The following is a 21,221-nucleotide window of genomic DNA, read 5'->3' as shown; positions in this document are numbered from 1 at the left end:
GCAAATTTGCAAATATTTTCTTCCAGTCTGTGATTTGTCCTTTTTCATTCTCTTAACACTGTCTTTTGAAGAACAGAAATTTTTATTTTGATTAAGTCCAATTATCATTAGTTTCTGCAATAGCTTGGAAATCTTTGCCCAACCAAAGGTCACAAAGAAACATTTTCTCCTATATTTTCTTCTAGAAGTTCTGTAGTTTTAGGCTTTACATTTAGATCTATGATCCATTTTTTAGCTCATTTTTGTGTGTTGGTGAAATATAGATTGAGGTTCTTTTTTTTGTATATAGATGAGCTCTGTCCAAACACCATTTGTTGAAAAGATTATCCTTTCTCCATGGAATCGTCTTTCCCATTTGTAAAAATCAATTGATCAACTAATCATAAATGTGTGGACTTATTTTTTTGAATTCTCTATTCTATCCCATTGATATTTATGCCAATATTCCACTGTCTTGATTACTGTAGCTTTATAATAAGTCTTAGAGTTATATAGTATAATCTTCCAACTTTATTTTTCTTTTTAAAAGTTATTTTGGCTATTCTAGGTCCTCTGCATTTTCTCATGAGTTTTAGCTTCAGCTTGTCAACTTCTACCCAGAAATCCCTGCTGGAATGTTTTTGAGATTGCACTCAATCTATAGATCAATTTGGAGGGAACTGACATTTTAAATTCTGCCTTGTCCCTTTGGCAAATTTTGTGCAGGACAGTTTCCAACCACTCTCCCAACAATAAGAAACTTCTAATAGTGCTAATAAAAGATTGTGGGACCAAGACTATTTCCTTCTTCTCCGCCAGGAGTGGATTCTTTTTTTTTCTTTACCCTTCCCCCAGCCAAATAGGTTTTCACCTATACCCTGGAAATAACAGATGTGTTGCCCCTTCCTCAGTGGCTTAAGGCTTTTGTTCTTAAAGGAGAAGGGTCAAAGTGGGGCATCCTGTCTTTCTGGCAGTGACAGCCACTCCCCTCATTCAGGCCTGCACCAGTGAGAGAGACTCTCTGCCTTTCCCCACAATCTTTCTCTAGAGGTCTGTGCAGAAGATGCCTATAAGTGGGTGTGAACTCCACTTGTATCTGTGACTACCAATGGTTCTATACTTGGCCTTTAGAAACCCACTTAAAAAGTTTAACCAAATACTTCTTATCTGCTTGATTGGTGCCTGCTGTCTCTTCCTGTAACCATGCTCTGTCACAAGTGAGACAGTGCTTGTGTCTCATCTCTTTTTGGAGGAGTCTGTCTTTCCTTGGACTTGAGGCTACTTAGTTGCTCTGCATCAGAAGCTCTCTGATGGGTTCAAGAAATGTTAATGATTTTGTAGTTTATCTGACATTTTATTATAGTTAGGGTGAAAGTGACACTCTTTCCAATTTCCTCATCCTAGGTGGAAACAAAACTCCCAAATTCAGCAACATTTCAAAGTGAATTTATTTTTTGTTAACCAATAATAGCATGGATTTGTGGACATTTATTCAGACAATGCTTGTTACACATTTGGATTCACAGATTTTTGGCACACTTATTAGTCTGTGCCCCAACCCCTCCCTATCAGAGATACACACACATAGTTTTGAAATCCCTATCATATCTTAAGATTTTTAAAAATCAACTTAAAACCCTTATAACTATGGTTTTGAAATTACTAAGGTCAATTGTAGTTCTGATAGCTATTGTAATTTAGCTAAATTTCAAATACAAAGGCAAAAAATGCACCATTCTACTAAAAAAGAAAAATAATTTGCGCACGTGGTCAAAATTAGCTTCTAAGAATATATAAGCTTTGAATTTCCTAATGTTCACATATTTAAAGTTATCGTCACAGCTATATGAGTATAAAAGGTGCTAAATTTTCTAGAATTTAACTCAGGACATAATGCCAGAAAGAAATATTTGTGATTCTGTATTTCCCACAAAAATGTAAACTGATTTTGACAAATAACAGCAATTACACCTATTACTTTTAGCACTTTGATACTTATTTTCTGAGTAACGTGTAATCTACAAATAAGAAAAACTAAAAACTGCTGTGATTTTTTTCAAGCAAATTTGACAATCCAATCTATCACAGCATTTTACCATAAAACATATGACTTATTTTTTCCCCATTGACTGATAGTAGTATATAGTATGTTTGACTTTGTAATGATAATTTATTATGATGGTCTTAAAATTTAAAGAGAAAAAAAGAAGGAAAATAATTTTTAAAGTGTACTATTTTAATACATTACTTTATAGAATTTAATTGTTCCTGGGCTCATGACAAATAAATTGACTTAAAACTAGCCTCTTATTTGTATTGATGAAAGTTAATTTGTATAGCAAAAGATGAGTAAAAATTAACTTGTACAGCAAAGGGGGAAAAATAGAAATGACCATTCAAATACTTTTTTAAAAAGTACTTTCACTATAAAACTGTTAGATACATTAATCAGTACATAGAATCAGGTAAGTGGTATATCACGTGGTCAAAGACAGACCCAATAAATTCAATACCAAATTGAAAGGTTTTACTCTTAAAGGCTCCAAAGATACCATTTGTCAGAACAATGAATTCCTCTCTTTTATATTAAAATCTGAAAGTAATAATCAAGGTGGAAAAAAACTAAGTACTTTACTAAGTTCCTAGCAATATGGTGCTGGAATGTGTGTCCTACCATTCTTCAGTTAATTTTTAATGGATGATCATTAAAACAGCTGCTACTGCTCCTTTCTTTATAGACATATATTAAACTACTACACATTTCAAGTGAAATACATGATACTTCCCCCTGAAATAGCCAAAATTTGGGGTTCTAGTATTCTTGGAAGCATTTATCTGCTAGAAAAGATGTGGTTTTAATTCCCCTGTGATAAGGTGAATTTCCTTCATTATCTTCAAGGTTTCTATGTATGAGAGGATTGAATTCCTTCAAGGTCACCCAAAGTCCTGAGAGCTCCAGAGAATTATTTTGGCACTCTGACTTCTATTTTCTGCAACATTTGGCAATGTCTCAGAGTTTCATCAGAGAAAAAAAATAATAAAACCCACAAAATCTATGGGGAAAAAAGTCATAACTGATTATATTTGCCAAGGCAATCATATTCATTCAAGAAATTTTCTAGTATAAAGATATGTACCAATTATAGAGTGAAAGACTTCGCCTGTATTTAAAATGTTCTCTTTATAGCCCACTGGTATTTATTTGTTTTAGTCAAGGCTGGTATAGGTCTGCTCTCCTACCTTTTGTATTAGATGTAAAATTAAATGTAAAACATTTCAAATGTATTAAATCCAACTGTTGTAAACCCTTTCCACATAAAACTTCCTTCTACCAGCTAACATCTTACCAGAGACATTTTCCTATCAGCTGAGAAAAATAATTATTTCATTACATACAACATCCCCAAGAAAATGAAATTCATTTATAATGTCAAAAATGATTGATTTTTAAAAACATTAAAGAAACTATCATTGACTGCGAAGGACAGTTCATAAATGAGAACTCAGTAGAAGAACATGAAGTAAATTCTGACATTATCTTAGAAACATTTATCTGCCCATATCGATATACTATCATGATTAATTCTTAAATCACCAGAAGAAGAGTTTTATAGGTATTTTCCATAGTACATTAATATTAACGTACTATGGTGAGGTTAAAAAAAAAAGGGTCAGGAGGACAAAGTTCTGAAAACTTGGAGCAAGAGGGGAACAGACAACAAATGGAAGAGTGAAAACCTAAACCTTAAGTGGCATAATCTTACTATCTTGAGCACTTCATCATTTAGGTCCTTCCCAAAACACCAAATGCATAGTTACATTCGCAATTATACCGGCATTCAATAATATGCATTTGCTCAATTAAATATTATTTGAAAATTAAATAAAAATCACAGTTATAAAAGCAAAAAAGAAAAATTCCACTTCTCAAAATATTTCTAATACTTCTTCCAGAATTGTGGGCAGAAAGTTTTTAAACAGAAGAGATCTTAATTTCTACTGCCAAATTTCAGATTTTAGGTTATAGAAAATGTAAATGACTAAGAAGCAAGATGGCAAACAAAACACAAGGCCAACAGCCTTGTAGAAACATAGAGACAACATCAAAATGCTTGAATGCTGACTGTGGAATTAAAGGTAACCACACGAGTTTGATAAAGAACTATGATATGGTCATCCATATCACAGTATGTAATATGAGAGGCGATTGCTTTTAAGTTATACTTGGTCAGCACCACCACGCACTAAATAATGTGCTTTACAAAGCATATTAAATACAGCCATAATCCCTGTCTTTAACATATTGTAATGTCAAACAGACCTATATACAGATAAAAAGACCTTGGTATTCAATTGAACAAGAACTAAAAGGCAAGGGTAAAGGAAAGACACCAGCTAAGAGTTTAAAAAATCCACTAGAAATAGTGTTTACTGGTAAAAAGAACTAACTAACATAGTCAAATACAACACCGATTCTTCATGTAAATGGACTAAATGAGAGAAAACAAAAGAAAACAAAAACCTAGAGAGCAGTGGGATGTATAAAAAGTAAAGAATTCTCATATTTGTTCAATATTCAGACAAGTATCAAACTATTGTATTATTACATAAAAACAAGTCTTACCTTGTTGCTGTGAAGGTGCAATATCAGATTTATTTCTAACACGTAGGTAACTTTGTGATGGTTTGTGTTCAACTTGCTTAACATCCTGATTTTGCTTTAGTTGGTACTAAATAATTTAAGATATGAAGTCATAATATTATTTTTTAGTTACTTAAAAAAATCTGAGAAGTCAAATTATTCAAGTGTTTATAAAATTTTAATAATATGCTTGCTTTCTAGTTGCTTTTTATTGCTTTTTATTTATTCGCACTTCTACCAATAAATAGGTGATGAGGTACATATTACAAAAGAAAAGACGTTGCAAAAAAAAACCTTTAAAAAGATTTGGATCATATATACAGATTTCAAATATTCAAGTCATTTCTGTCTATTTTCATTAGAGAATTCAGAGCTACTTATGAATCAAACTACTTTATATACATATAATGGATTTAGACAGGATAAGAACTTAATTTGGCAGCAAACTCTTCCGTATAACCACTTTTTGCATAAAATGAAAATCTGCATAATGCACTGCAATTTTCGAAGAGCTTTTATATATAGTAACATCATTTAATTCTCAGAAGTGTGAGTAGGTATTGTTATCTTCCATTTGCCATTCAAGAAACATATGCTCCACCATAAGCACTATCATCTCTCATATAACATAACCAAATTAGAAATTTACAGTAGTCACAAATCTCTTCGTAATCACACATCACAAATTGTGTGATTTTCTTTCTTCTCTTTCCTATTTTATGCGCTTAATTATAAATGAGCCCCTGAAAACAGCTTTAACAGGAACTTAAAAAGAAATCCCTGGACCCTTATCAATAAATACAACCATAGAAGAATCTGAAACATCTGTCCACATGGACACAATGTAATCACTGCACCTCTGACAGGCATCCTCTTTATCTAGGGGTAAAAATTAGTAGCTCTAAGCTGCAGTAATAATAACTAGCCTTAACTCTGGTCTTCCAAGTTTAGAGCCGTTAGTCATGTATGTTTCTGCCTCGAAGGAAATATTATCTTGGTGTGTATTTCTAAGATGGGTACTAGGACTACCTCTGGCTCTGGCTGCTGAGACTTTGAACGTTTCTATTGGTTTCCTTACTTACTCACAGCGAATAAGAGCTGTGGCCACAGGAGCTAAACTGCCTGTGTTCAAATCTGGGTAAGGCATTTTCTAGCTTTGACCTTGGGCAAGTTATTTAACTGCTCAATACCTCAATTTCCTCATTCATGAAATGGGGATAATAGTAACAACTACCTCATTAGGCTGTTATAATGATTAAATAAGTTAAAATACATAAAAAACTTAGAACAGCATCTAGCACTATAAATGTGTGCTATTATTACTAACCATAAGTCCCTGCTAGCTAAAGAAATCTAACAAGGGAATTTTTTGAGGCCCTTTCTTCTGGTAACACTTTATAGTTTTATTCTAAAACAAGCCATCAATTAAAAGGAAGTAATCTTTCTTTTATTGTTAAAGTTTTATTGAGATACATGTAACAGACAATAAACTGCACATATTTAAAGTATCCAATTTGCTGTTTTGACCTACCTATAAACCCATGAAACCATCACCACAATCAAGATAATACAATAAACATATCCATCAATCTCAAAAGTTTTCTCACACCCTTTTATCTTCTCCTTCTTGCCCTTTCCACCTCTAACTCCTACCATCCCCCCAAAATAACTGAAATGCTATTACTATAAATTAGTTTGCATTTTCTAAAATTTTATATAAATAAAATCAGTGCTTTTTTTTTGGTATGGCTTCTTTACTCAACATAACTTTTGTAAGAACCATCCATGTTATTGTTTGTATTCATAGTTCATGCCTTTTGGTTGCTAAGTATTCCACTGTACAGGATACACCACAATTTGTCCATTTACCAGTTGATGGACATTTGTGTTGTTTTCAGTTTTTGGTTACTACAAATATAAGGTTGTATGAACATTCACGTACATGTCTTTGTGTAAATATATGTTTTAGTTTCTCTTGAGAAACTAGGAGTGAAATGCATGGTTCATATGGTGAGTGTATATTTTTAAATGGCCAAGCTCTTTTCCATAGGGGTTGGATCGTTTTACATTCCCAATCAGCAAAGTATGAGAGTTCAGTTGCTCCACATCCTTGCCGACACTTGGCATGACCATCTTTTAGATTTTAGATATTCTAATGGATGTGTGGTGGTAGCTCATTGTGGTTTTATTTTGCATTTTCCTAATGACTAACTCTGCTGAGAATCTTTTTTTTTTTTTCAAGAAGGAGTTTTGCTCTGTCACCAGGGTGGAGTGCAGTGGCGAGATCTTGGCTCACTGCAAACTCCACCTTCCGGGTTCAAGTGATTCTCCTACCTCAGCCTCCTGAGTAGCTGGGACTACAGGTGCACACCACCACACCCAGCTAATTTTTGTATTTTTAGTAGAGATGGGGTTTCACCATGTTGGCCAAGATGGTCTCGATCTCTTGACCTCGTGATCCACCTGCCTCAGCCTCCCAAAGTGCTGGGATTACAGGCGTGAGCCACCACACCCAGCTAAGAATCTTTTTATGTGCTTATTTGCCATTTATATTATCTTCTCTGGGTAAAGGACTGGTCCAAATCTATTGTTCATTTTTCAACTGGATTGTGTGTTTTCTTAATATTGAGTTATGTGAGCTCCTTATATATTCTGAACAGAAGTCTTTGATCAGATAAGTGATTTGTAAATATTTTCTCCCAGTCAGTGGCTTGCCTTTTAATTCTCTTAACTGTGTTTTGAAGAACAGAAGTTCTTATTTTTGATAAGACCAATTTAAAAAATTATTATTCATAGATAGTACCTTTGGTATCATATCCCAGAAATGTTTGCCTAATCATGGTCACAAAAATTTTTTTTATACCGAAGTTATTAACAGATACTTTTTCATTATTAACTAGTTTTTCCTGATCATTGCTTGGTCACAGGTTGGTAATACTGAACCCCACATAATCATGTGTTCCATAAACAATCTTTATCTTACATATTTTTTGGTTTCATCCGTAACACGTCCTGCTGCATAATACCATGAATACTTATTCATAAATTAGTTCAAAATGGGTAATTTTGAACGAATTGCCAATACACAAATAAAAAACTACTTAATATTGAACTTTTTTAGATTAACATCTTGGTGAGTAATTAACCTATTTTTTCAGTACACAAGATTGCATGGGCCATTGGCTTACCTCAGCATTAAATTTCTTATGCAATACATTTCTTATGAAACACTTTTTACAAATTTCAATGTAATAAACACTTATCAAGCACCTACTATATGTAAATTACTGAGCTAGGTATTGCATGCAGATACAGAGATGTAAATGAAATCGCTACCTTACTTTTATATATATTATTTTTATGTTTTATTTACTTATTCATTTTTTTTGAGACAAGAGTCTCACTCTGTCACCAGCTGGAGTGCAGTGGTGTAATCTGGGCTCACTGCAACTTCTGCCTCCCGGGCACAAGCAATCTGCTGCCCACGTCAGCCTCTCAAGTAGCTGGAACTACAGGAGCCCAGCTAATTTTTGTATTTTTTGTAGAGATGGCATTTTGCCACATTGCCCAGGCTGGTCTCAAACTCCTGGACTCAAGCGATCCACTGTCTCAACCTCCCAGAGTGCTGGGATTACAGGTGTGAGCCACTGCACCTGGCCATTATTTTATTCTTTAATTTAAAGATAGGGAATTAAGGCTTAAAAGAGGCTAAGTAATGTGTTCTAGGGCACAGCTTGGGTGAACTAGATTTATATTCAGACTTGAGTTAGGAAATAAAGGAGGCATGATTTGAAGCTATCTGACTCCAGAGGCTTGGCTCTTGACGGGGTACCATGCTAAGGCAACAGTGTTTCAATTCTCATTTTAAGTAAAATACAAGTGCTATTAATTTGGTACCTGGGAAAAATCTTCAGCGGCTACTGGTAAATTAACATCATTTTCTTGTGCTGTCAGAAGTGTTGTGGGAAGAACCAGCTTAGAATTTGGCTCCAACTCCAATTCTCCCAAACTCATTGGACCATGACTAGCACATGAATCTTCATAAATACTACCTGTTATCAAAAATGTAAATAAGAAGTTAAAATAAAGTGTTAAATTTATCTTCAAAAATGAACAAGTAGTTGACTAAAACCACCAATATTTCTCACCTGCTGAATTAGAACTAGCAGTGTACTTCAAACAAAAACACCTGGACCAAGCCTTCACTGCAATTAAAACCAAAACTCAGAGAGAATGCAAAAAGTACCTATGTTCAAACAAATCCATGGAATATTCTATGTAAAGTTCCAATCAACAAGTTGCCCATGCAGTTCATCTGCAGCCTCCTTCCCACATACGAACTCTTAATACTCCTGCTTACCTTTCCTATCTCTAAGAGTCAATAGAATACTTTCTATCTAAAATGTAATCTTAAAGCAAAGGGCAATTTCCTGCCTGGAAAATGTTGGTATTGCCTAGCTCTATTCTGTAGATTTTGTTCTTCAAGTGATCAAGCTCTTATTTTCTTATCTAAATGGCACCTCTGGCTGAGTGCAGTAGCTCATGCCTGTAATCCAGCACTTTGGGAAGCTGAGGCGGGTGGATGCCTAAGGTCAGGAGTTTGAGACCAGCCTGGCCAACATGGTGAAACCTGTCTCTACTAAAAATACAAAAATTAGCTGGGTGTGGTGGCATGGCACCTGTAATCCCAGCTACTCAGGAAGCTGAGGCAGGAGAATCGCTTGAACCCGGGAGGCGGAGGTTGCACTGAGCTGAGATCGCGTCACTGCACTCCAGTCTGGGTAACAAAATGAGACCTCGTCTCTAAATAAATAAATAAATAAATAAATAAATAAATAAATGGCACCTCAGTCAAATCAGTAAAAAGAAGACAAGAGCAGAGATATCTATGTATCTAACCACTGTACCTTTGTATTGCACTATATACTCCAAGCACTTTCATATATGAGTACATTATCTTATTACATTTGAACTTTACAATCATTCTGTAAGATAGGTTAGACAGCATTGTAACTGTCTCTCACTGACATTACTAAGGTTCAGAGAAGTTAACTAACTGTCCAAAATCAAAGAGCTAGCAAGAAGCACAGAGGAATTAAGTCACTGCTCTCTGTTTCACAGTCTTGCTAGACAACCTTTTAAAATATAATCAATAGAAATAGACCTGAAGAGTTATATGCAAATTAAGTTTTAAATATAAGTTTTAAATATATATATTTAAAATTTATATACATAAATCATATATATAATTCATATATATAATATATGAATTATATATTTATATATCATATATATAAATATATGATATATAAATTATACATATATATAAATCATACATATGATATATATAAATCATACATATAGATGACTTATATATAAATCATACATAAATATGATTTATATATATAAATCATACATAAATATGATTTATATATATAAATCATACATATATAAATCATACATATATAAATCATACATATATATAAATCATACATATATATAAATCATACATATATATATATATATATATATATATACACACATATACACTTTTTTTTTTTTTTTAAAGACAGAGTCTCACTCCTGTTGCCCAGGCTGGAGTGCAATGGCATGATCATGGCTCCCTGCATCCTTGACTTCCCAGGCTCAGGTGATTCTTCTACCTCAGCATCCTGAGTAGCTGGGACTACAGGTGTGCGCTACCACACTTGGATAATTTTTTGTATTTTTAGTAGAGACAGGGTTTCGCCATGTTGCCAAGGCTGGTCTGAAACCCCTGGGCTAAAGTGATCTTCCTGCCTCGGCCTCCCAAAGTGCTGGGATTACAGGCATGAGCCACTGCACTGCACCCAGCCTGAAAAAATATTTCAAAGACGCCATAGATATTTTCCATTTAAAGGCATTCCGTTGACAATTTCCTAGATATAGCAAATAATCACTCTGATTGATCTTTTATGTTAATCTAGGTTTTCAACGGGCTTTTACATAAAGCGAAATACATCTATTGAGTTTTAATTTTTTTTTTTTTTTTTGAGACGGAGACTCACTCACCCAGGCTGGAGTGCAGTGGTGCAATCTCAGCTCACTGCAACCTCCACCTCCCGGGTTCAAGCGATTCTTCTGCCTCAGCCTCCCTAGGAGCTGAGACCACAGGCATGCGCCACCACACCTGTCTAATTTTTGTATTTTTAGTAGAGGCAGCGTTTCACCATATTGGCCAGGCTGGTCTTGAACTCCTGACCTCAAGTGCTCAAGTGATCCGCTCACCTCGTTCTCCCAAAGTGCTGGGATTACAAGCATGAGCCACCATGTCCAGCCGCACTGAGTTTTGATTTTTACTATTATGGTATTAAATCTGTATAAAACAATTTATCAAAATTATTACCTGATTCTCATTTAATTATCTAACATGAGATTAATTTAAATAATGGTAATAATACCTATAATTTAGAGTAACTAATGTTTCAGGCTTTATTTGCCTCTTTATATTCTGATATGCCTTTTTCTATTCCTATGTGACTTGTTCAACATTTTTCTAAGAGTGGCAAATGAATTAAGAGAAAAGAATTACATATAATGTTAAAAAAAGAAGATATTGAAAACTCTTTTGCTGATATATGGTATATGCCTAGAAAACCCAAGAGACTTTAATGAAAACAAAAGAACTCTATTAGAACTAATAAGAGAATTGGTAATGTGACTGGATATCAGATAAATAGATAAAAGTGATTAGCTTTTTCCTACGGTATAGCAACATAATCAAGCCATGAAAGCACGGAAAGTATAAAAGTTAGAAATATCTACATATAAATTTTTAAATTATATGGCAAAAAGATCATCAACAATGTCAATGAGCAAAATATAAATTTGGATAAAGATATTTACAATACAAATAGTAGAAAACATCTAAACTATAGAAACAGCTTTAAAACTAACAAGAAAAACTGAGAACCTCCCAGATGGGAAAAGAACTTTATAGGAGCACATACAAATGGCCAACAAACATATGAATGAAAAGACATATAAACTCACCAGGAGTCAGAAACATATCTTCATATTTCTACTGAGGCATGTAAAAAAACTAATCAACACAATTTCAGGAGGGGATGTAAGGAAAGGGCACTAATAAACTGCTGATAAAAATAAATTGGTTTAAACTTTCAAGAAAGCAACTTGGCATTATCTATTTCTAAACTAAAGATACATTTGCTCGTGTATAGAAGAGCTTCCCAGGAGTACATACACTGGAGTAAGGAGGAGTATATAAAACACAACAATCTGGTAGGATGTGTGTGTGGATACTTACTCTAGCATTGTTTATAGTGCAGGGACATGTTAATAAACATCCATCAATAGAGAAACAACTAAATAAATTATTGGAAATCAACACTATGAAGTTTTACGTAATCATTAAAATGAATAAATTTAAGTAATACCGGTTGACCTGGAATAATCTAAGGGCTTACTGGGTAAAACACAAAATGCAGGCAAGTGTGCAAGATATGACCTTAAGTTGTAAAATAATGGCAATCACACATACCATATATATTGTACATACATGTGTGCATATAATTATATGTGTGAGGTAAAAAACAGGAAGGTTATATGCCAGAATCTTAACATGGGTTACTTGGGATAAGGCATACATGGGACAGGAAAAAAGTGGTGGTGGGGAGCACTCAAAAAGTGCATAATAGCTTTCACATAATACACCATCCTATAATTTAACAGATATTTACTATGTTCTGTATACTATATAACCTGCTAGGTGACAGGGATATGACAGTACACAAGATAAAGTCCGTACCCTCACATGAGATTAATATCAGTGTGATAAGAGCAACATTAGGCAGGTGACATTAGAGAATTATAGAGAGTACACATGACAGGTATTTAACCCAGTGATAAGGGTCAGGAAAGGATTCCCTGACAGCAATCATAACAGTGCTGAATTTGCTGTGTCTTCTAACAAGCAGACTCACTGAGTGTGGGTGTCTTACCTGTATAATGCAAGTTAGACCTTTAAAAGAGGGATATTTAAAATATTATTTCATTCAAGTCAAATTTAATTTAATTAATCATAACTAGAAATCCCTAATTTTACTTTCCTAGAATTTTGTTATAGTGGAAAGCAACCATGGCAGACTTTTAGAGAAGACTAAGTTTGCCTAAAATTGCCAGTCCAGCAAGAGTTTTTGGTCTGGCATATCTAATGGATTTTTTTCATTTGTATGAAAGTCAAAGGCATCACAAATTCAGTATGTATAAACCCCATTCCATCTCTTTCCTCCTAATTCTGTCCTTCGTCCATATTCGCTCTCTCTCAGTGACTGAGATGACCATCTATCCAATAATTCTAGACAGAAACCTAGGGATTTCTTAGACTTTCTGCTTCTTTTGTACTGCTCACATTCAAATGAATTCCTGTCCATCTCCTTAATTCTCTCTCAAATCTCCCTTTTTATATATCCTCACTACTGAATAATGTCTCATCAGGTCAACTTTAATGGTTGTCTAATCAGGCTCCTTGCCTCCAGTCTTAACTCTTCCAATCTATCCATCACATTGCATCTCAGATGATCTTGCTAAATAAAAGGTAAATATGATCACATCACTCATTTACTTATAATCTTTAACAGACTGATGAATATCACACAACATTCAAAACTGACAGAAACTTAAGGCTGAATTGTTCATGGGAATAAGTATAAAGTAAGACTGTTATTATTTCCCATTTTGTATACAAAGCGATCCTTACTGTACTCCTTAATAGATAATCCAGGGCTTTTCATGACCTGGTTTCTGCTCCCTGCTGCAATTTCACTGCATCTTAAGCTCTAATTCTTTGACAAAAACACTGCATTTCCACGATTAACCCTTGCTTTTTTTTTTTTTTTTTGCCTTTGTCCCCTGTCTCATTGCATATTCTGTCTGAAAGGTCCCTCCTCACTCACCACATGGCAAGCATTTATTCATCTTTGAGGAGTCACTTCAAGCAAGACTTCCCTCATCTATGAAGTCTTTCCTGAATCCCTTCAACTACAATTGACCTGTACCTCCATCCTATACGGGCTTCTTCACAATAACTACAGTAATTTATTGCATGTTTTTGCTTTCTTATCTACTATGTCTACTAGAGAAAAAAAATCATTGTGAACAGGGCCTTACCAAGTTTCATATTCCTAGCACCTAGCACATGCTCAGCACATAGCAGGCACTCAAAAATATCTTCTGAATAAGTAAATGAACAAACTGGAATATTCTTATCATAATTTACCATCTGGCTAATTCCCTTAAGATTCAATTTCACATTGGATCTTGCAGAAAACCTTTTCTAAGCCCTCACAAATGAGTTAAGTTCCTCCTCTGCACTCCCACAGCCGTCTGTGTTGTACTAGTCACACAATATTATAATTGTTATTTATTTCTCCCACACTAGTTAGTAAATATCTTGAGAGCAGATATCTATCATCTTTGAATCTTGAGTGCTTAATGTAGTACTTACACAGTTCTAGGTATACAGTAGGTATTCAATACAGGTTTTTTGAGTAAATAAAAAGCTGTAGTTGGTAGTATATCCCAGGGTCCACAAATAATTCACTCAAATTACAGCTTACATTTTAGGTTTCCCAAGACAACTCCTCAAAGCCAATTTTGCAACTTTCAGTTACTCAACCCAACCTGAGAGCCTCAGGAATGGAGACAGTGATAGAGGACTACAGAAAATAGGACACTTCCTGAAAATTAGCAGGGGTGGGGAGGGGCAAAGTAAGAATAGATGACCCTCTGTAAGCAAAGTTATTAAAAATCAAGATGAAAAGCAATACCAATCACTAGCATATATAGTTGATTCTCATCTATGGACCACAGTTATAGTCTGTGGTCACCAGGAGAAAATCTTGAAACAAGAGGAACAAATTAGTTTTCTATAGGCAAAGTCCTTTTAGTCAACTGTTGATAGTTTCTGATTCTATTAAGTACATATAAGATAGTACTTTTCATACTTCAAGCATTATTAAAGAGAACAACACCATGTGCCAAGCACTGAGCTTAGTACTTTACATGCCTTGTCAAATACATGTACCTAATAACTGTAATGAGATAGACACTATTACCTCCAAGATAGCCCCCAATGATCCCTGCCCTCCTGGTATCTACACCTTTTAAAAGTCACCTCTTAAGTTGTTCCATGATTGGTCTGTGTTATCAATGGAATATGACAGAAGTGATGGCATGTCACTTTGGAGATTAGGTTATAAAAGACATTATCAGCTGGGCGCAGTGGCTCACACGTGTAATCCCAGCACTTTGGGAGGCTGTGGCGGGTGGATCACTTGAGGTCAGAAGTTTGAGACCTGCCTGGCCAACATGGCAAAACCCGTCTCTACAAAAACATACAAAAATCAGCCAGGCATGGTGGCGTGCATCTGTAGTCCCAGCTACTCAGGAGGCTGAGGTAGGAGAATCACTTGAACCCAGGAGGCAGAGGTTGCAGTGAGCTGAGATCGCACCACTGCACTCCAGCCTGGGCAACAGAGCGAGACTCTGTCTCAAAAGAAAAGAAAAAAAAAAAAGACATTATGGTTTCCATCTTGATTGCTTACTTTCTCTTGGGAGATGTCTGCTACCACATCATTCACGGCCCTATGGACTGGTTAACATGGTGAGGAAGTGAAGCCTCTTGCTAAATCCATGTGAGTGAGCTTGGAAAGTGGATCCTTCAACCCTAGTCAAGCCTTCAGATGACCTCAGTCCAAGCCATCACCTTGACTGCCACATCAGGAGAGATCCTGAAAACCACCCAGGTAAGCCACTACCGGATTTGCGACTTTCAGAGTTCTGTGAAATAATAAATGTTTGCTGCCTTCAGCTGTTAAATGTGGGGTAATCTCGTACATAGCAATATTATCCCCACTTGACACATAAAGAAATTTGGGTTCAGGAACATTAAGTTATTTGACCAAAGATACACAGAGCTGGAATTCAAACCCATTTCTGAAACTCTCAAAGCCTAAACTCTTAGCTATTCTGCTATACTGCCTTACATATGTGTTCAATCTTATGTTATACCATATTACTTATTTTTTCCAATTAAACAAATACCTACAATGTACCTAAGATTAAAAATGCACTGTACTATAGGTAATCTGCTAGGGTTACCAGAGATTTAAAAAGGACTGAAGAGGCTATCTCCTCACGGAGTTTATTCTGTAACATTTCAACTAAGTACCTAGTTGCTCTCAGATACCTAGTAGCTCTTAAGTACCTAGCAGTTCAAGTGATCTGCGAGAGCCACCTAGTGTTAACTCTGTTTAACTGCATTCTGCAAATTTAGCTGGACATAAATGTAAGTCACATTTCATGCCATTTGAATCCTACAAATTTTAAAGAATGTAAAACATTTAATACTCTCATTATGTGTACAAACTGAGAAATAAGGCCAATCTTTACATTTATTCACATGGGAAATTCAGTCTCGGACTTCTCCCAATTCTGAATGACACAAGTTGTTCACTCAATATGAAACTAAATACTTCAGGCTTTTCCTTTTCTGATTTCTGGCAAATCTGCATGCCTCCAGAAGTTTCTTTTCACTTAAGAGAAAGAAACAATGGGCATTTAAAAATCAATAATAAGAATATAGCAGATCCTCATTTATTTGTAAATTACATATTTGCAAATTTATCTACTCGCTAAAACGTATTTATAACCCCCCAAATCAATACTTGCAGCACCTTTGTGGTCATTTGTGGACATGTACAGAGTGGTGAAAAACTTAAATTACCTAACATGCATTTTTCCAGTTGATGCTGAACAATGATACATTCCACCTTATTCCAGCTCTCATACTGTAAACAAGTGACCTTTTCACAGTATACGTAAAGCTGTTTTTCACATTTCATCCTCTTTTTTTTTGGTGATTTCACTGTTTAAAATGGCCCCTTAGTGCTGAAGTACTGTCTAGTGTTTCTTTTCTTTTTTTTTTTTTTTTGAGGCAGAGACTCGCTCTTGCTGCCCAGGTTGGAGTGCAGTGGCGCGATTTCGGCTCACTGCAACCTCTGCCCTCTGCCCTCTGCCCTCTGAGCCTCCCGGGTTCAAGCAATTCTTCTGCCTCAGCTTCCCAAGTAGCTGAGATTACAGGCATCTGCCACTATGCCCGGCTAATTTTTGCATTTTTAGTAGAGATGAGGTTTCACCATGTTGGCCAGGCTGGTCTTAAACTCCTGACCTCAGGTGATCTGCCCACCTTGGCCTCCCAAAGTGCTGGATTACAGGCGTGAGCCACCGCATCTGGCCTGTCTAGTGTTTCTAAGCACAAAAAGGCTCCGCTGTGTCTTATGGAGAAAATATACATGTTAGATAGGCTTCCTTCAGGCACAAGTTATACTGCTGGATAGTTCAATGGCTGTGAGTTCAATATTAATGAATCCAAAATATATATTAAATAAGACTTCTTTAAACAGAAACATAAATAAAACCAGATTATGTATTGATCAGTTGATAAAAATGTTATGACCAGAGGCTCACAGAAACCTAATCCTGTATTTCCCCTAGGAGTAATGGTTCAATACTTGTTAATATGTTTGTGGTGACCACAGAATATAACAATGGTCCATAGATGAGAGTCAACTATATATGCTAGTGATTGGTATTCTCTATTCTATCCTTATTTCCAGTGTGTCACAACAGAAAGTTTATTTAAATTCTAAAATAGTCCTGAATGCAGAGTGCTACTGAAATTCATATAGCATAAAGAATAAATGTCTACAGTATTATCTAATTTAACCTTGTCCTAAAGATCTGTTATGTCAATTTTCATGGATTCGTTATATTTTTCTAGTACATATTACAATAAATGCATCGGCTGGGCATGGTGGCTCATGCCTGTAATCGCAGCACTTTGGGAGGCCAAGGTGGGCAGATCACCTGAGGTCAGGAGTTCGAGACCAGCCTGGCCAACATAGTGAAACCCTGTCTCTAATAAAAATACAAAAATTAGCTGGGCATGGTGGCAGGCGCCTGTAATCCCAGCTACTCGGGAGGCTGAGGCAGGAGAATAGCTTGAACCCGGGAGGCAGGGGTTGCAGTGAGCCGAGATTGTGCCATTGCATTCCACCCTGGGCGACAAAGCAAGACTCCGTCTCCAAAAAAATAAAATAAAATAAAATAGGCTAGGCGCGGTGGCTCACACCTGTAATTCCAGCACTTTGGGAGGCCATGGAGGGCAGATCACGAGGTCAGGAGATCGAGACCATCCTGGCTAACATGGTGAAACCCCATCTCTACTAAAAATACAAAAAATTAGCCAGGCGTGGTGGTGGGCTCCTGTAGTCCCAGCTGCTCGGGAGGCTGAGGCAGGAGAATGGGGTGAACTCGGGAGGCAGAGCTTGCAGTGGGCCGAGATTGTGTCACTGCACTCCAGCCTGGGTGACAGAGCAAGACTCCGTCTCTAAATAAATAAATAGAATGAAATAAAATAAAAGTATCACAGTTAAAAAGTTTTAAGTGTATGTATGTGTATTACCAAAATTAATTCACATATCACCCAAAGGTTCATGTACCAACACTGATATATGAATCACATTTGGGGAAACACTGCTATATATACTATAAAAAAAGTTATCACCAAACTTTCCAATTATTAAAATCCCTTTTAATAAAGAAATTTTGCAAGCCCCTATCTGAAAATAGGTATACTTTCCTCAACTCAGATTAGGGATACTACTATGACACATCAAGAAAAAATATTTTGGTGTCTACCTGAAACTGTGTCAAATTGCCGAGATAATGGTTTAGGATCACACTGTTGATCCAAAGACTGTGTATTAGTGACAGGTGGCTGCATATAGACAGAATGTCCCATTAAGATGTTCTCTGCTGCCGCTGTTAGCTGGGGTCTTTGTCCTTCACTAAGTTCACCCACACTGTTTTCCAAGTCCTTTAAAAAGTAGAAACAATTGTTAAAACCATTATATTAAAATCAAGTCAAAACAGGAAATCTTTGCCAAATATCATGAACAATACCCTTTGACTCCTTGGAAGGTATTTTACAAACTGCCTTCTATGCCACATATACATTACATGCAAGAAAAGTTCAAGAAGTTAGTCTAATAAGCCTCGTGATAGGCTTTGTTTTCAATATAATAATTTCATATATTTTATGAAATTAACCACTGTTTTTCAAGCACCAATTAAATAGCAATAAAATACATAAGAAAAATTATATTACAATTTAAAACACTCAACGGGGCCAGCACGGTGGCTCATGTCTATAATCCTAGCACTTTAGGAGGCCGAGGCAGGTGGATCACTTGAGCTCAGGAGTTCAAGACCAGCCTAGGCAACATGGCGAAACCCCGTCTCGACAAAAAATACAAAAATCAGCTGGGCATCATAGCACACACCTGTAGTCCCATTTACTTAGGGGGCTGAGGCAGGAGGCTAGCTTGAACCCAGGAGGCAGAGGCTGCAGTGAGCGAGATTGCACGACTGTACTCCAGCGTGGGTGACAGAGTGAGACCCTGTGTCAAAAAAACCACAAAAAATCAGCTGGGCACGGTGGCTCACGCCTGTAATACCAGCACTTTGGGAGGCCGAGGCGGCGGATCACAAGGTCAGGAGATCAAGACCATCCTGGCCAACATGGTGAAACCCCGTCTGTACTAAAAATACAAAAAATTAGCTGGGCATGGTGGCAGGCACCTGTAGTCCCAGCTACTCGGGAGGCTGAAGCAGGAGAATGGTGTGAACCCGGGAGGTGGAGCTTGCAGTGAGCTGAGATTGCACCACTGCACTCCAGCCTGGGTGACAGAGCAAGACTCTGTCTCAAAAAAAAAAAAAAAAAAAAAAAAAATCAAAACCACTAAATGCTGGTATGCATTACACATTGTTCATACAGCTTAAAATGGGAATAACAGAAAATTTCTCTCATTCTTCATGAATAAAAATTGCCTAAAGTTTGTTAGTGTAAACTTTACAATAAACAATTGATGAGGAGAATAATATAATTTAAACAGCATAAAGGTTACCCCATATATCAATAATAAGATTTTTATAAAAGTATAGAGGCCTGGAGTGGTGGCTCGCACCACCCAGCATTTTGGGAGGTCAAGGCGGGCAGATCACAAGGTCAGGAGTTTGAGACCAGCCTGGCCAATATGGTGAAACCCCGTCTCTACTAAAAAAAAAGTACAAAAATTAGCCAGGCGTGGTGGCGGGTGCCTGTAGTCCCAGCTACCTGGGAGGCTGAGGCAGGAAAATCACTTGAAACCAGGAGGCAGAGGCTGCAGTGAGCCGAGACTGAGCCACTGAACTCCAGCCTGGGTGACAGAGTGATACTCTGTCTCAAAAAAAAAAAAAGTATACAGATTATAGAAGAATACTTTAGTCATATTTAATAATGTTATTTTCCTTGGGAAAAATAAAAAATACAAAAAGCACAAAAATCGTTGGCTGGGCATGGTGGGTCACGCCTGTAATCTCAGCACTTTGGGAGGCCGAGGTGGGTGGATCACCTGAAGTCAGGAGTTCCAGACAATCCTGATCAACATGGCAAAAACCCATCTCTACTAAAAATACAAAATTAGCGGGCATGGTAGTGCATGCCTGTAACCCCAGCTACTCGAGAAGCTGAAGCAGAAGAGTCGCTTGAACCCAGGAGGTGGAGGTTGTGGTGAGCCGAGATCCCGCCACTGCATTCCTGCCTGGGCAACAAGAGCGAAACTCCATCTCAAAAAAAAAAAAAAAAAATTGTTTTAAATGAAATCTATGAAATAAATGAACAAATGAAAAAATATAAGACTCCTATTTTCTTTCTGTATTAAAAATTATATATCCTAATCACTAGTACATTTTATGACTTGAGATATTCTAATTAATGAATTTACTAATTAAGAACTGAAGCAAAATTCCAATTATCTGAAAGCTCCCATGTTTCTCATTTAAAAGGGGTTTAATTTCAACCAACAAGTGTTTTTTTTAACTAGACTATATGAAGAAATCACTGCTGAAACGCCTTTGATGATTCCATTGACTATAAAATAAAATCTAAACTTCTTAGCTCAACATTCAAGATTCTCTTCAATTTGCCTTCATTCTCCTATGTACATCTCTATCTCTCCTTATTCCCTTAGCCTGACTCTTCTTTAGGAATACTGATTGCCTCAACATCCTTTAAATTAAAAAATACTGTTCATAATTAATATGAAATCCCTTGGAGACTCTTAGGCAGTGTTTAGAATGACCGCAATTATGTTTTCCCCAGAAATTAATGAGAAATATTTCACAATGCCTATATTACTCTGACAGTCTACAGTAACTTCTCTGTTGTGAATCTGTTTTCTAGGATATTTGCAACTGCTGAACTATTTAACACCTTAAGAATACTCTATGACCCTACTGAAGACTTATCTTGCCTATTTACAAAATGGTCTCATACTCATAAGTATCTCTGAGTTTTGGATTATACTCAATGCTTAAGTTCATGCCAATTTAAGTCAGGTTGCCTATAATGCAGAGTAATATACCTAGCCCATCTACATATATGTACAAATTACAGTTTTGCCATCAGTGAGCTTTCACTGACCAAATGCCCCTCTAA

General features: G+C 36.2%; 1 protein-coding gene across 50 annotated transcripts in view; it reads right to left on the bottom strand.

Moving 5' to 3' along the window:
- Nucleotides 1-21,221, bottom strand: part of KIAA0586 — a 119,568-nt gene that overhangs the window by 29,839 nt on the left and 68,508 nt on the right. For 31 of the 50 annotated variants that reach the window (XR_010151127.1, XR_010151128.1, XR_010151129.1 and 28 more), the window contains 3 exons: nt 18,383-18,560; nt 8,519-8,673; nt 4,604-4,709 (listed from right to left, as the gene is read on the bottom strand). Coding sequence is in view for 42 of the 50 variants with exons in the window: in XM_063793435.1 (XP_063649505.1) it covers nt 4,604-4,709; nt 8,519-8,673; nt 18,383-18,560 (439 nt within the window). In the remaining 8 variants the exon portion in view is untranslated. Of the gene's footprint in view, nt 1-1,409; nt 3,033-4,603; nt 4,710-8,518; nt 8,674-8,769; nt 8,827-18,382; nt 18,561-21,221 lie in introns of those variants that run through there. The other 19 variants (XM_063793433.1, XM_063793436.1, XM_063793440.1 and 16 more) reach the window with 5 other exon arrangements.

The sequence above is a fragment of the Pan troglodytes genome, chromosome 15, assembly GCF_028858775.2.
Source record: "Pan troglodytes isolate AG18354 chromosome 15, NHGRI_mPanTro3-v2.0_pri, whole genome shotgun sequence".
NCBI lineage: Eukaryota > Metazoa > Chordata > Mammalia > Primates > Hominidae > Pan > Pan troglodytes.
Note: the sequence above shows the minus strand (reverse complement) of the source record. Positions and strands in the feature narration are given on the sequence as shown.